General features: G+C 51.8%; 1 protein-coding gene across 22 annotated transcripts in view; it reads left to right on the forward strand.

Annotated features, from left to right (window-relative positions):
* Positions 1-16,306, forward strand: part of CACNA1C (calcium voltage-gated channel subunit alpha1 C) — a 638,552-nt gene that overhangs the window by 577,202 nt on the left and 45,044 nt on the right. For 18 of the 22 annotated variants that reach the window (XM_054526646.2, XM_054526654.2, XM_054526660.2 and 15 more), the window contains 3 exons: positions 10,768-10,800; positions 13,925-14,053; positions 16,126-16,191. In XM_054526646.2, the coding sequence (XP_054382621.1) occupies positions 10,768-10,800; positions 13,925-14,053; positions 16,126-16,191 (228 nt within the window). The remainder of the gene's footprint in view (positions 1-10,767; positions 10,801-13,924; positions 14,054-16,125; positions 16,192-16,306) is intronic. The other 4 variants (XM_054526655.2, XM_054526656.2, XM_024256469.3 and 1 more) reach the window with 1 other exon arrangement.

Genomic DNA, 16,306 nt, shown 5'->3' on the forward strand with positions numbered 1-16,306 from the left:
ATTTTTAGTCGTACTCTCATCACAAGACATATATTCCCAGGGATATGGTCTATTTGGAAAGAGTCTACATTGTTAGCCTCAGTGTAATCCATGAGGATGTTTCACCTGTAACCTGCCATCTTTAACTCCTAAACCCCTCCCCAGATGCCTTATCCACCCTAACTTTCCTCCAAATATTCCCCACATTTAAACTCGTCTCACCTTTTCTCTTTCCTGGGCTATGGGGCCCCTCCCTCTCAGGAACCATCATTCATTCATTCCACAACATTTAGAGTCTCACTTCCTATATGTCAGGCACCATTTGAGGCACCTGGGATCCATCAGTTGGCAAACCAAAAGCCCCTGCCTTCACAGATTTGCATTGTAGATGGGAATAATCAGACAATTCACAATGCAATGAGGACAGAAAATAAGGAACTCATACGATGTGTTAGAAGATGATAGACGTTTTAGGAAAAAAAGCAGTGCCTGATAAGGGGGCTCCAAGGTGCTGGGGAGCAGTGATGGCAGGTGTTGGTTTAAATAAGATGGGCTTCCTTAAGGAGGTGAGAGTTGAACAAAGCAAAGACATGAAGGAATTGAGGATTCTCCATGTGGAGATCTGGGAGAAGAGGTAGCAGGGCAGGAGGAGCCAACCTGGCTGGTGCAGACTGAGCTGGGAAAGGAGAGGCGAGGGTAGCAGAGGGGTAACTAACAGGGTCCACTTTTGGGCTTTTACTCTGAGCAAGAAGGGGACATACTGGTGGCTTTGAGCAGAGGTGTCACGTGACCTGACTCTGGTTTTTAAAGAGACCACTCTGGCTGGCTGTAGGAGTCAACGGTGGAATCTGGAAGATCATTTAGAAGGCAAATGCAGTCATCCAGGTGGAAGATGCATAGCATGGAGCAAAGCTGTGGCAGTAGAAGTGGTGGAAAATGGTCAGCCCATCACTCTGTTTTGCAAGCAAAATTAACAGTGTTTCCTGACAGGCTGCATGGGGGCAGGGGGAGAATTGCCCAGGAGGACTGGGAGGTTTGGCCTAAATCAGAGAAGGATGGAGCAGGTAGGCAAGGAGGTGGACTGGAGGCAGGGCCTGTGTGAGTGAGGAAAAGCCAGAGCACAGTTTTGATGTATCTGTTAGCCCTTGGAGGGGAGACGTCAGGTGGACAGGTGGACACACTGGTCAGAGGCCTGGGGATGGCGTCATTCACAACAAGATGGTACCCAAAGCCCCAGCACTAGAGAAGAAGAAGCGACAAGAGTTAGAGGAGCGGAGAGGCCTGGGCCAGGGCCTCTGGCACGAGGAGATCAGGACCCACAAACTTCTGTTCATCTGGGAGATGCCGCTGAACAACTGCCAGGTGTCGCAAGAGGACCGTCTTCAGGCCCCCTTGTGTGGTCACGCTGAATTCTGCCTCAGTATCTGAGCCATGGGCCCCGGCCCTTCTCCTCCCAATGCATCACCTGGGTCTAAATCCGAGCTTTTCTTCCTCTGTGAGCCGGGGAGATACGAGTGCAATGTCCTGCTGCTCTAGGGAAGCCTCTTGCTCTTCCTCAGTGCTTGGGTCTGAAATCATATTTTCCTGCGCTTCTTCATGAAAGTTACTATAGCATCAAAAACTGCTCCCTAAACATCCCAAACTGGAATTAATTTGACTGCTTGGGCCAACAGCCTTTCCCGACACCCTTCTTTTCCATTCTGTACTTTAAAGTATACTGAACAATAGAAAGTGCTGGGCAGCCTGAATTCCTGCATTACGGACATAGAGAAACATTCCCAAGTTGTGAGTGAAGAAGCCTTGGTTATGCTTCCAGCTCTGGTGACTTAGAGCAATGAGCTCCATTCTCTGGGCCTCAATTTCCTTGAATGCAGAAGTGAGGAGTGAGAGGTTTGGGATGGTCTCTTGCAACTCTGCAGTGACTCTGACTTGGGCATTCTCTGACAGCTGGAGGTAGATGCTTCCTTGCCCCCGTTGCCTTGCTGGGTTCTGAGGTGGTGTTTCCTGCCATCAGGCGCCCATGGCTTCGTGGGGATGCTTCTTGCAGGGAATCATCTGCATAGAGATAATCCCCGAAGCCACAGTGCTGAAGGGCAGCAGGGGAGGACAGGCTCCCTTGGCTTTGGTGGAGCTCACCTGGAGATTCTCCAGAGAAAAGGAGCAGGAGAAAGACCTTCAGGGAGCAGAGCAGGCACAGGGAGGGGAAAGAACACTGGCCCTGGAGCTTCTGGGCACAGCTCACAGGAGGAATTGCTGAAGGCTTTGCACGACGCACAGAAGTGTCCAGAGCAGGGAAATAAAGCCAAGCGAAGGCGGCACTGGCTGTGAATGTGAGGAGGAGAGGACCGACATGAGGATGACCTGAGGAACACGGATCAGGCATCATGCTGAGGACACCATACACATGATCAGATGAAACCCGTGTGCTTACTCTCCACATGAGGAAATCAAGGCTCAGACAGGACGAACATCTGCCCAGGGCCACACGGTGAATGGGAGGCAAATCTTGGATTCAAACTCATTTCTGTCCAAGAATTGGCTCTTGCATTTCCACAGTGCCCGCTGGCTAAATCCCTGGGCCAGGCTGGCCTGGGCATCACTGAAGGGCAGGACCCAGTGGCTCCCGCACTCCTCATTCAGTGCCTCCTGGCAACGGGACTTGGGGCGGAGCTGCCTGACTTGACTTCTCTGTGTCGGTTGATGCTGCAGATGCTGGATCCACAAAGCCTGGGATCCCCCTGGGATGCTCAGACAGAATGCAGGCTACACACCGGGATCCGTGTCTCTGGTTACAGGGACCAGAAGACAAAGGCCAGGAGGCGCAGAGCAGCACCACTCCCTTTGCCCAGTTGGCATCTGCATCTGCAGCTGAAGAAAGAGACTGGGAGGAGGGGGGCCAGAGGGAGCAAGCAGCAACAAGGCAGGGCAGGGAGTGTCCAGGGATCAGCATGTCGGGGTACTGGTCCCAAGTCTTCCCCACCTTCAGGCCCTGAAAGCCTTTCTACCTTACTATCTTTCCACCATAGGCCCACAGGCACAATTTCCAATAACTGTCGCTCACTACTCCCCACAACAACCATAAGCAAGCCGGGCTCCTCTCTGGCTCTGGGTCCTGGAAGGATGGAGGAAAAGCAATCACAAGCAAGCCGGGCTCCTCTCTGGCTCTGGGTCCTGGAAGGATGGAAGAAAAGCAGTCAGTCCTGAGTCATAGAGAGAGCTACTTGCTGCACGTCCACCCACTCGGGTGAGTCAGCTCAGCCTGCACGACTCCAGCCCTCTCTCTTGGCCTGCAACCCACAGTGCTTGCGTTGGACAGTGGGCCTGGCTCTCTCCGTCTGCCTTTGTGGCTGTAACCACACCTCCTGCCCCCTGCCATGGCAGAGAAGGGGCCAGAATGGGCACTATCACCGCCCATAGTTGTGATGAGGAAGGAGAGTAGAGAGATGTGGTCAGAAAGCAGATTTGTCCAAGGACATTAGGGTGTACACACCTTAGAGACCACCCAGCCCAAACCCTTATTTGTTTATTCCTCAAAGATACCTTGAGCACCCGCTGTGTGGTATTGCTTGAGGATATACAAATTTTCTAGGCGAGGACACAAAAGGCCAGAGGCAGGAAACAGCTTGCTCACTTTCACAGGTTTTTCACAGCAAGGTGACCGGAACTCCCAGTCAGTAGGGGGCTCAAGTGGGTGCTGCTGCTGACCATTGTCTAGATAACATTGGTGGGTGTGGCCTGAGCTGGTTCTAGGACACATAGATTAAATCAAGTTCCGTGGTCTCAGGACAGCTGGGTGGGGCAGAGCATATCCTTGACATCTCCCTCCAGCCCCACTTCTCATTGCTGGAGCCTCCTGTTGCCCTTGGAGTCCCTTCTAGCTTCTTCCCACTTTCAGCAACAACCCCCACCCCCAACAAACCTAATGCTACCAAGGTGCCTTGTTTCAAAATGAAGTGATTCCAGCACAGTAATTCATGCTGGGTGGTAGCGACTCAGTGAGCTGTCCTTCTAATAAATCATTGTACCTTGAAGAGAAGGCCATGTTCAACCTGCAGGTGGAATGTTTATTGTATCTCAGGTGAGCCTTTAGCAACGTGACCCCTGAGTGGGGAGGATACTTTTGTGAGGTCCCTTGCCATCCCCCCACAAAGGCTGTTTTCTGCTCTGCTTAAGAGTACAGCCGGCCCTTGAGAGAGTTAGCAGAGCCACCCTCATTCCTAGAAGTGGGATGAAGCATCTGACCATCAGCAGTCCCCTGGGAGGAGGCCGAAGGCCCCGGATCTCAAGGTCTAGGGTGAGGCTTGCTGTATGAACTAGTGTGATGTGGGGTTGAGGGGGTGGGGACAGAGAGACGGGCCTGAGAAGTGGCCTGGTGCAGCGAGTCTTCTCAAAAGCTTTTGCCTTGAGAAGTACCCTGCAGGTTTGACCCGAAAGGTCATGGGAACCTGTTTTTTTATAGGCATCCAATTTGGGTTGTTAATTCAGCTGTGTGAGATTGCTGAGGTCCTGATGTGGCTCTGACCCGTCCAGGCTCCCCTTGCCCTCTACCTTCTGCCCCAAACTGAGTCACTTTTTGTTTCCCTCAAATGCTCTTTCCTTTCCTGTTCTCATCTTATCAACCCACGTACGGGCCTCTATTCCCTTCCCCTCCATGTAAGGGTGGGAGGAAGTTGCCTGGCACACCCGTTGTTGTGGCCAGACAGCTGATTGTACCTGGCCAGTGTCTGACACTTCAGTTCCTACAGGCTCAGCAACCTGCTGTTGGGGTTTTTTCCAGAAAGCTTGTAAAGCAAAGGCACCTAGAAGATGCCATGAGCTGGTAGTGAGGAGACACAGGAAGGCTAAAAGATATGTAGGGTGCCTCGAGAAGCATGGCCACTTCTGTTGATGCCCATTTACTCTCATATTTGGTGCTCCCACCCAGGGAATCATCTGTTTGTTTCCTTTTTGAGTCTCTGCCCCGCCCTGCCTCACCCACTCTGTTTCTCTGCCTTTCTTCTCTATCTTGTGACCTCTCCCTCTGGCATAAGGAATTCTTTGATGTAGTTAGCACTACTGGCACGCTGATTTCATTCGTTTATTCTTCATGGGCTTTTTGTTGGTGGAGGTTGGTTTGTTTGCTTGAATGACTAGATGCTGGGCTGTCCTTCCCAGGGGAAGATGAAACTCCCAGGCAATTCTGTAATCAGTCTTGTTTAGTGTGTTTCTGGCAGGTAATAACACCTTGGGAGTTATCAGGTTGCAGATGATAACAGTGAGACCCTGAGGCTTCAGCCACTTCCATCCAGCAAACTGGTCACTGCAGCCAGTAGCACAGGACATAGCTCTCAGCCATCCACAGCTTCACACACAAAGCAGGAAGAGCAAAAGAGGGCCAGGAGCTGCAGCCCCACACTGGGAGCCCGGCTGCCAGTCCCCTTGGGGCCAAAGACCCCTTGAGGGGAGTTCTGAAGGGGCATTTCAACTCAGTGTCTGTAACTCCAAACACACAAGAAAGGCAAGAAAGGCCCTCTCCTTCTAGCTGGAATTCCACTTTGGAGAAACACAAAAGCCCGTGGGTTTCCGATCTGAGGGTGGTGGCCCGGGGCAGAGTCCTTTCCATGGTCCCCGTCCATCTTTAGCTTTATCCTGGTGCGTTCCCTGCCCTTTGTTTGTCTTCCTCTGTTCAGTGCTCCTCCTCCATCACTTCCGTCTCTCCATTCACACCAAACCAAAATGGGAATTCTGCTTAGAATCGCTTCCAGCTACGCATATCTCATTCATTTGCTCTTCTGTCTGAAAGCCACTGGCTTCTACCCTCAGCTCCTGTCTATCCCAGCTGACGTTTGTTTAACCTTCACCTCTCTTAGCAAGTACCTGTTCATTCAACTTTAGAAGGCTTGCAGCTTAAAACATGCTTGACTTTGGCCTCCTTAAAATGTCTTGCCCTGCTGCCACCCCCAGTGGCTCCAAGATTCAGCACCTCCCGACTCCTCCTGAGATATGCATTTATCCTGGTGGGAAGGGGAGATAAAAGGATCATGAGGATCCCCACACACACACCCTTAACCTACACCTGCTGGCTCCTGGCCATGAAGTTGGTGTCAGATGTCTCCAGCAGCCCCTGACCCCTGCCATTCCCAGCTCTCTCTGTGCACCAGCCTGACCACCTCCTCCCTACATAGATCACCTCCAAGGTCTCTCCCTCAAAGCCCCAACCCTTGGTCTTTCTCCACACCATGACACCCCCCAACAGAACCAGCTATTGTGTCTTGCAGATCAAATTGAGATTGGAGGTAGTACAAGCGGAGAAGTGGAGCATGGGGAGGGGGTACTGGCTGGATGGAGACCTTCAGGTGGCTTGGAATTAAATATATATCAGATCCACCTCCCTAAGTTCTGGACAAGACATTTAAAAAAATACAGCAAGGGTTCTATAGCAGGACCACGATTTAGAGACTCACACTCCCATGACATTACTTTTGACGTCTGCTTCAGAGGTGCGTGGAATCTCAGTGACACTGAGGTCCTAGCATTGTCTCAACGGCAGCCATTGGAATTGGGCAGTCCTTTTCTGTAGGGCCAAGGCCAGCCTTCCCTGGAGGAGATCAGAGGTAATCTGCACCTTTCAAAATCATCCTGCCAAGGAGAATGCAGCCATGGCTTATGCCCCCTTCACAATGCTCTCTGGCCACCTGACCGCAGGAGAGTATTGTGGAGGACAACTGGGTTGGGTATTCCAGCCTAGAGATCTACTGCTCAGCCCCTGAATTTCTATAATTCTTACCCTTGGCTGTGCTTTAAAAAAATAATAATTTAAAAAAAACTTTTTTTCGTATGGTGAAGAGCTATTTTTCAACTACCTTTTAAGTCTCCAGAGAGACCATGTAATGTGGCAACCGGGAAACACATCCCGCAGCCTCCCACACCATCCTGGTGGGAAAATCCTCCACCTGGGAGGATCCTGTCTCTGCTGGCCTCTGGCATTCCCTGAGTATCGCCCCTCAGCATCCTAAATGTGGCCTAGACCTGGCACTCCGATGAAAATAAGTGCACAGTGAGTGCCTTCCAGAAAAAAGACTTCATCCACTGAAGTGTTACTTCTCATTTGACCCGGAACTTAATTCAGAAAGACAGCTTTCCAGAGACCTCCCTCTCATTAGCTGCCCTGCACCACTCCGCTTCTCACTGCCAGTTCTGCCAAAACAAGGCAATCTGCATAAGCATATTGAAGGAAGGAGATCGTCTTTCCTTTCTGTTTGCCCTGAGCCTGTTAACTGGAACCACTAACCAGAGCTCTCTCTCTCTGAAAATGCCCGACCTCTGCCTCAGATACGGAATAATAACCTGATTTCATTTATATCAATTACGTGAACAAATTAAGTTAATTGCCCCAATATCATGAAATTGTTGAAAATTACCAGATCGTTAGAAAACAAGGATGAAAGAATTGGCTGCTCAGAAATTTCTCCACGCCTACCATTAGTGGAGACAGTGCCATATTGAAAATCAGCCAGAATGTTCAGGTTATGTAAGCAGCTCTGTTGGCTGCCCTAAAAGGGGAATGTAGTCTCCAGGCTTGGGGGTGTATATCTTCAGGGAATCCTACGGCCCCTTTCTTCCCCAAGAAAGACCACAGATGGAGAAACTACAAACTAACTCAAGGGCACCGGCAGCAAATCTGGGAAGGGGTCAGAGATTAATGGCCCAAGTATTGATAGCTACCAACAAATTCTGAATTTACATCCAAAGGTAGAACTGATGATTTGTAGTTTCTCAAGGGGCCGTACTTGGTATTTAAACAGAGTGGCAAACCACAGAGACTAAAAGTGCTGATCCTGGGGTACCACAGATGTCCAACTCCAGCAAGTCCAATCTCTCCTTCCATCTCAGCAGGGGATTCACTTGCCAAGGGGAAAGGGTACCAAAGACTCCAACGATGACGTGGGATCACGTAGGAAATGCCCAGGGCATCAGTAGACCTCGGAGGCCTTGGGGGCAGGGGCTGTGTCTTAGGCTGCTTCCTATTGTTACCATGTAGAAATCACTCAGGGATTGCTCTCTGATTTCATCGTGAGTGGTTATTCATTTTTGAGACCACGGACCTTGTAAACATAGCTCCTCATGTGAAAACAGGTTTGTGTGGTGTTAGAGGCAACACTGTCCCAGCTAGTCAAATGCCCTGTGAACAGTGTGGCTTAAGGCTCAAGAAAAAGTTAATCTTTGAGTCTCTAGATTCTTCCAAAGTTGGTCTCTTTGGAGAGTTGTCATTACCGGGCAGGAGAATGCCACACAGAGATCTCAGAGTGTCCTCATTCTTCCGCTTTCTACTGTCCTCATAACTTTCTCTTGTCTGCTGTTATAGAGACATGCCATAGGAAATGTTAAATCGATACATGTTATTAAAATACAAAATACTATCAAGATTATCTGAACAGATCCAAAGTCAAGTCTTGAAGTGAAATATGACTTAAATAGACAAGGTCTTAAATGGGAGCTATAAAATGCAACAAGAGAAAAGACAGTTAAGACAAATGTTTAAAAACCCCAAATGAAGGATTCTGAATGTTTAAGAAGTAAAATAAAACAGGGTTTTTTTTTTGTTTTTTTGTTTTGTTTTGTTTTTGTTTTTCTGATGCCTAGAGGTTGGTTCAGTTAGGCCAGTAAGCAGCGTACCTGGGTGTCTTGTCAGAATTATCTCCATTTTGGTCCTGTTCAGGCTGGGATTGACCCAGAAGACCTTCAAGCATTTTCCCAGGGTTCTTAGAAGTGATGGACAGCTGTGATGGTTTGCAGGATGGATCCAAGAGGCCAGCAATGGCTCAAGCTTCCTGGGAACTCTGCCCAACACTCAGGAGTTAACATGGTGTAGGTTACCTCCCTCTGGACCTCCCTCCCTGCCCCCACTGAAGCCTGAGAAACACAGAACTCCTTGTCCATGAGCAAGGGAGCTCAAGCACTGGGCCAGGAGTGGGGCAGAAAGGTGCCAGTGGATAGCTAGACCTGACCATCCTGGGCAACTATCACACACCAGAGCAAAAGGGGTTTAGGTGCTTTGCCAAGAAATTTCTTCTGTGCATACCTGTATGAGAGAGAGAGAGAGAGAGAGAGAGAGAGAGAGAGAGTGTGTGTGTGTGTGTGTGTGTGTGTCTGCCTATGTTTGTCTCTGTGTTCAATCTCAGCCTGCTAGCCAAATCCTAGGGACCCCACACCCTGCAGTCACAAGGATTGACCTGGCAGGTGGAATCTTCATGAAGCAGAAGCTGAGATCTAGAGATCCAGATATAGAGTGTTCCGTAAAAGCCTAGAGAAGTGTCCCTTTCTTTCTCTTCCCTCACCTCACCCTATATCTCCACCATCCCCTAAAAGGGCATCCTACCAACTAGCTATGAAAAAAAAAGAATTTGCTGAGAAATCTGTTACCCAAGAAATATTTTCAGGCTGCAAGCAAATGTCTAGTTGTGCACATTTCCATCCTTCAAAAATTCCATTGCACATTTTCCTTGTTTGTACCTTAAAAACAGAAATACAAGAGCAACCATCTGAAAGTGGAGGGTAAAAGCCAAGTCCTGACTTTCTAGAAAGAGTTAGCAGCTCAGATTGTCAAGATCGGTCAGGGCTGAGCCCTCTGTGCTGGAGCCCAAAAAATAAGGGCACCTTCCCAGATCCAGGCTCCAGGAACTCGGGGAGAGGGCTGGCCCTGGGATACTCACCAGAGGCCAGTTTCCTCAGCTTTTACCCCCAAATGAGTTCAGCAGTCAGACCCGTGAGAACAGCTTCCTGGGGTGTTAGTATCCTAAATTGTGTACAGGGCTTTCAAGTTTAGAAAACAATTCAACACTCATTATTTCATGCCAACGGCCAGGGCTCGCCACACCTATAGACCAACAGCTAAGCAAGGCCATCTCCTGCCTGAGCCTGAGCTTTGAGAACAAGCCCCATTATGGAGTGGGTTGAGGCCACCTCTGGAGGCCCTCGTCAGTGTTGACTTGAAGTCAGTCTCCCCTAAACCTGAGAGGCCACTGCCCTTGCTTTGTTTAAATATATGTAGGCAAGGATAGGCTCTGGGGTCAGCAAGGCCTCTGTCCTTCAGCTGGCCCTGCCTGGAGTAAGCTAAAGTGCATAAAGCCCAAGTCCTCATAGGTTAACAATGGCTAATAAAAAAAATTAAAACAGGCTTGGCACAGTGGCTTACACCGGTAATCCCAGTACTTTGGGAGGCCAAGGCAGGAGGATCGCTTGAGGCCAGGCCACGAGTTTGAGACCAGCCTGGGCAGTATAGTTAGACCCTATCTCTAAAAAAAAAAAAAAAAAAAAATTAGGGGGGCTTGGTGGCGCATGCGTGTAGTCCCAACTACTAGGGAGGCTGATGTGGGAGGATCATTTGAGCCCAGGAGTTCAAGGCTGCAGTGAGCTGTGATTATGCCACTGCACTCCAGCCTGGGCAACAGAGCTGAGACCCTGTCTCTAGAACAAAACCAAACCAAACAAAAAAATTACAAACCTCCATCCACAAAATCCCAGAGACCTCACCTGCTTATCTAATAATATTATGGATGTGAGTTATTTAAAGGGCATAGGTAGGAGAATGCCTGTGGGTCCTTGATTGACATGGGACCCAGCAACACAGACCCCACACTCACGGGGACGCCCCAGGACCTGCCAGGCCTACGCTTTCACGTTTCTTTCACTTGTTTCCTTTTGCCCTCTTCTGCCACTGTGTTGCTCCTGTGTTAGCCAAGACCTAGAATACCGGGCATCTTCATGGGAGACTCATTACAGCTTATCTCTATCTGCCTTTCTTTAAAGCCAGCTGAACATACCCAATGCTCTCCCTCTATGGTAAGACCAACCCTCCCGACCATGCTCCCGGCTTCCGTGTCCCCCTCTAACACCCCCACTCTCCCCACCCCGAACTCCAGAGTCCCTGGGAGCCCCACCTGGCTCTCATTGCATGTGGCCACTGTGTCTGCCGTGTGCCTTGCCTGCCTGTTCCCTTTTCGTGTGAGCTGTGAAGATGCTGTTTGTGCAGTGGTGGTGTTTTACCCCTGAGCTTTCCTTGGGGTGGTAATTCACTGAGATCTTGACTATCTAACGAACCACTGGGAGAGAATGGGACCCGAGGGCCGTTTCCTGTTAAATACCCTGAGGACTCCACCGGCCAAAGCCTCTGACCTTAATCTGATGTGAGAAATTTGCAGAGGGTACCTATGCGAGCCATGGCAGGGCTCCAGGGTAAGGAGAGAAGAAAGAGGTGCTCTAGCCAGGAGAGGGAAGGGTGGACGATGATTCCTATTAATCAGCGTCTGTGGCTCCTAGCTTCCCTGTGCTTCAAGTGAAAGGCCACCATAAAAGGTTTCAGCTGGGATTTGTTACTGAGCGCGTGATTGAATTTCCAGTCACTCCAACCTTGCTACCCCTTGCATTTTTCTAAATTCCTGAAGTCTGTTAAAATTAGGCTACAGCCACTGTTCCGCAGCAAGCTGGAAGCAGAAAAACGAGCTCCGTTGATTGGACCACTCCTGTTGTAGGAGTCTCTGATTCGTGTTGGTTGAAGTGATAAAAGAGACGCCATTCAGCGTGACCTTGAAGCCTCCTTGGCCCAGCCGCCTCCAAAAGGCTGCCGTTACGCATTTCGAACTGGGCCAACTATGAGTTTTTAGAAGGACCAGTGGGGTTGATTGACCAAGCCACCAAGTCTGCAGGCCGACGCAAGCTTGGGTGGGTTGATGTGTTCCCCAGTGCAGCCTGGCCCTGCCTGGCCACAAGGCTGCCACAGGAAAGGCTGAGCCCGGGTGCTCTACCCCGCTTCCTGGGGACTCTGCTTCCGGGATCAGCCGTCTGGATCTGCCTCCTTTTTGCATTGTCATTGGGTTTATTAGAGCAAATTGGTGCGTCCAAATGGCAATGTGTTTATTCTCCTTTTCGAGCAGCATTCGGAAACTGCAGCCACAGGGGAGGGCTCTGAACAGTGGAATGGAATTCACACTGCAAGCTTGGTGTTTGGTGTTTTTTGGGTTTTTTTTGTTTGTTTATTTTGTTTTTTTAACTGAGCAGATCCAGATGCCCCTGTGGCACCAGCTTCTCAAACTCTTGACACTTGCAGCTGAAGTTCTCCACTTAAGCTTGTTCTTTTTTTTTCTCCTTTCTCAAACACGGTGGAACTGACAGCTGAGTTATAAAATCCTAAGCCTCCTCTGCATACTCCTCTGGGGGAACACAACCCCCTTTTAAGGAGTGAAAATAGAAGTTCAAGCAGATACACAGGTGATAGAAATACAGAGATTAAGGGCATCAAAGGCTTCAGAACACACAGGCAGGGCAGAGCTCAGGGCAGGACAGGGCTGCTGCCTGCAGCTCTTGACCCAGCCCCTCAGGTACCCATGCAGCGGGTCCTGAGACCCACCAGTCTGTCCCCTGCCTTGAGGAGAATGGGAGCCTTAGGAGGAACTGAGGCAGCTCTGATTTTGAAATATAAGACATATTTTTGCTCTTCTCCTGTTTGGAAGATCTGGAAAGCAGGAGAGGTCTCTGGCTTGCTTCTGGGCAGAGTGGTGGCAGAGTGTCTCCCTGCTTCCCTCATAATCTCCTGTCCTGCATAGTGAGGGGAGCGGCCTCTGACGCCTCATCAGGGTGGGCCAGAGCAGGCAATGCAGTTAGAAGGGCTTTAGCACTGGATATTGCCAGTGAGAGTCTGACCTAGAAATAATTAAAAGGCAAGGTAAAGCAAGGAGTGGGGAGGGCCCAGGTGGCCCCAGTAACAACCTGAGCCCTCCCACCTCGCAAGAGGTGTGGACGGGACCAGTAACAGGAAGCCCCGAGGGTCCGTTCTCTCCCGGTGCCCGCAGGTCTGGGTGAGCTGCACTAGCTCCGGATTTGGCAGTGGCTCCCTCCTGGGTTCCTGTTCGCCAGGCCGGTTTGGGCAGAAGGAGGGCCAAGTGGGGAGTCAGCTCGTGTTCTCAGGTTTGGAGGCAGAAGACGGCAGGACAGCCCGTCCTGTCCCTTGAGCCCTGGCCAGGCATGTGCCAAGCCCCCAGGCTCCCCCAGGTCCAACAGCAGCAGCCCAAGCACCTCCAGTCACCTTGGCCTGCACTCCACCCTTCCTCCCCTTCACCTTCCCTTTCCCCTTCCCCAGGGGCCCTGAGGGAGACCATCTGCAGGGGCATCACTTGCAAGGGAGGCCTCCCCTCCCTTAAGCTGCCCTTCTCCCTTCCAGGGTCTTGTACAGCCTGGAGGGTTGGAGCCTCCTAGAGGCCCCAGGGCAGAGGGGAGTAGGAGGGCAACAGCTTCAGAGCAAGGTCTGCAAACCAGACCCTCTCCAGCACTGAGTGGCACCCCAATCCCTCCCTTTGGGACAGGGGCTGTGGAAAGTAGAAGGAGGTGATACAAGGGAAGTGCTGGAGTCCCAAGCAGCTGGGGCATGAGGTCCTTCAGGGGGCAGCCCACCAGGACCCCCAAATGCACTCATACCTACAGCTGGGAGAGAGGCCAGCCACCAACCCATGTCCTGGGAGAGCGCTGGGCTCCACTTAGGATGCAGGACTCTCTGCCCAGACAAACGGGAGAGAGGCTAGGGCTGCTTCCTCAGCAGTGCAGAGGAGGGGCTCCCAGGGCAGCTGGCTCTGGGCCTAGAAGATTCCAAAGCATATGGTAGTTCCTGATGGAGTCGTCTGTCCTCCATCCAGGGCATTAAGAACTAGGAATAAAGGGGAAGCGGGGAGAATAAAAACACAGGACCACAGCCCAGCGGCCTGGGCACAGTCTAGCTCTGCAGAGACCATGGGGCTGGGCTGTCCACTCATTAAAGTGGGCGGCCGCCCTCCCGTCGGAGGGGGAAGTCTAGTGCAGCAAACCCTGGCCTGCCTTCCGCCACTGCCACTGAGGTCTGTATTTCTCGGAGGGGCCCTCCTGTTCTCACCCCCCTCTTGCTGTGCTAACTGCACCTCCTGTTGCCGACGGGTTCCAGAACGCAGAGGAAAACTCCCGCATCTCCATCACCTTCTTCCGCCTGTTCCGGGTCATGCGCCTGGTGAAGCTGCTGAGCCGTGGGGAGGGCATCCGGACGCTGCTATGGACCTTCATCAAGTCCTTCCAGGTAGCTGCCCCTCATGTCCTGCGGCCCGGGGATCCCAGGGCTGCTGCGTGGCCCAGAACGCAGCTGACACAAGGAGGAGCCCTCCACTCTGGGGCCCTGCTCCTTCCTCTGTGTGGCAGAACTCAGCCGCTCTGCCTGGCTCCCTGTTTCTGCACTGAGAGGCCTAGACGAAGCGTGTGGTTTCCAAGGCAGGCTCAGAGCCCCACAAAGCCACGTGGTAAAGGAGGGATGGGAGCTAAGGGGAGGCGGAAAGGGTCTGCCTTACTTTTAACCATCATTTATGTCTTTCTGCACAAGAATTTACTGGACAAAGGGGTTTTGTGGTAAGGAACAAACCTGAAAAACACGGGCCTGGACAACCTGGTGACCGCTATGGTCCTTTGAATTCAGCATTTTCAGAATCTGGCCGTCGCCCTCCTCCCCGTAGGCGTTTCAGCAGCATCTGCTGACAGCACCTGTTATGTCCTCGGCCAGAGTCGCAGGGCCCTGGTGTCCTCCGCTCGGCTAGAGAGGTCCTTCGAATGGGCCCAGGACTGCCTGGCCATGTGATCAGTTCCTCTGCTCAGCCATTGTTTTCCCCTTAAAACAGAATGACAATCAGCCCCTGCCAGCTCGGAGGAGCCTTTGTAGGTTTGAAGTTAAGGAGAAGCAAAGCGCTTGGGTTACTTGACTTCCCCCAGATGAGTGCAGAACCCGTGAAGGCGGTTTCATGCTTCCCTGGGCTGGCGGAACGCAGGCTTCTCTCCCCCCACGGAGGGGCCACTCTCAGCCTTCCCAGGACCAGAATCTGTCAGGGAAGATGGCCTTTGTGTGCCCCACCCTGGCCAGTCCCTGCCTGGGGACAGGGTGCCTGGGCCTGGTCCAGGTGAGGAAAGATGTCCATCCCAGCTCTGCCCCCAGCAGCCTCCTGCCAGGTACCGACCATCCAAGGCTCTCGAGGGAGCTCCCAATGGCCAGGCCTCCTCCGAACCGCCAGGGCTGACCCTGCCTAGTGATGAGCTGGGGCTCCTGCACTCTGAGCCCAGCTCAGCCCAGGCTCTGGGGATTCGCAATAGTAGACACCAGCGGAAGCAGGACTGCCACTGACTCTGTACTTGGGTGCACGCGGAACCCACGGCTGTGAGTGGCCATACTCTCACTGCCCCCTCACATCTCCTGGGGCTGGGAAGAGGCACAGACTGGGTGACTGCGAGGGCCTGATGGTGGTGCAGGCATTCAGGCCAGGCAGCCGGCACCTGCTGTGGTGGCACCCTCTAGTGACCGGTGGCCACAGCTGAAGCGGCACCCAGGAACATGGGCCAGGCCTCCCATCCTGGGGACCATGGCCTGTCCCCAGAAGTCGCGGGGGCTCTGGAAAATTAGTTGTCCGAGTTGCCAGGCAGATAATGCATTGAGCGAATTGAACGTATGGAACCCAACTCTGTGCAAGGCATTGCACTAAGCACTTTATAAGCCTTAAATCATTTAAACCACGAAACCTCTGAGGTCATTATTATTATTTCCATTTTTCTGATGAGGAGACTGAAGTTCAGAGAAGTTAAGTGCCCCAACCCTCATAGATAGAAAGTGGCAGAAACAGGATTTGAACCCATGATCTTTTAAATTTTTCCTTATTAAATGTTTTCATTGCAATAGTAATACCCGCTCACTACAACTAGTGGGATAGAATTAAGCTGTGTAAAGAAAGGGTGTAACTTGCCACCACCCCACTCCTCCACAGGTAACCACAGTCAGCTGGGTGCTGTCCTCCACGATTTCTCCTGCCTCGTACAAACATACCGCACATGTGTAGTCGGAGGAGGTTTTGCTCATTCTTGATTGTTCTGCCCAGGTAGTGTCGCACTATATCGTTACTCTGCGGCCTGCTTTGAAAACCAAGCTGAAATAGGAAGTCAGTTCCAGTTTCTCAGACCTTCTCCCAGGTTCCCCGTAGTCCTGTGGGACTGTTGGAAGTGTCCCCCAGCCCAAACCGGGCAATAGCTGATGGCTGCAGAGGCAGGGATGCGGCGCTCCCTGGGAAGGGGCCCAGCCTCCGCGCTCGGCCTCATGGGAGTCTCCTGCACTTCTTCCAGGCCCTGCCGTACGTGGCCCTCCTGATCGTGATGCTGTTCTTCATCTACGCGGTGATCGGGATGCAGGTAGGGAGGCTCCCACCATGGGGCTCCTGGCCTCCTGCTCTGTCTCTCCCCAGTTCCCAGCACCACATTCCCTAACGCCTTCCCCCCTCCCTTCTCCCTCTCATTCCTGACTGTC

This window comes from Pongo abelii, chromosome 10, assembly GCF_028885655.2.
Source record: "Pongo abelii isolate AG06213 chromosome 10, NHGRI_mPonAbe1-v2.0_pri, whole genome shotgun sequence".
Classification (NCBI taxonomy): Eukaryota; Metazoa; Chordata; class Mammalia; order Primates; family Hominidae; genus Pongo; species Pongo abelii.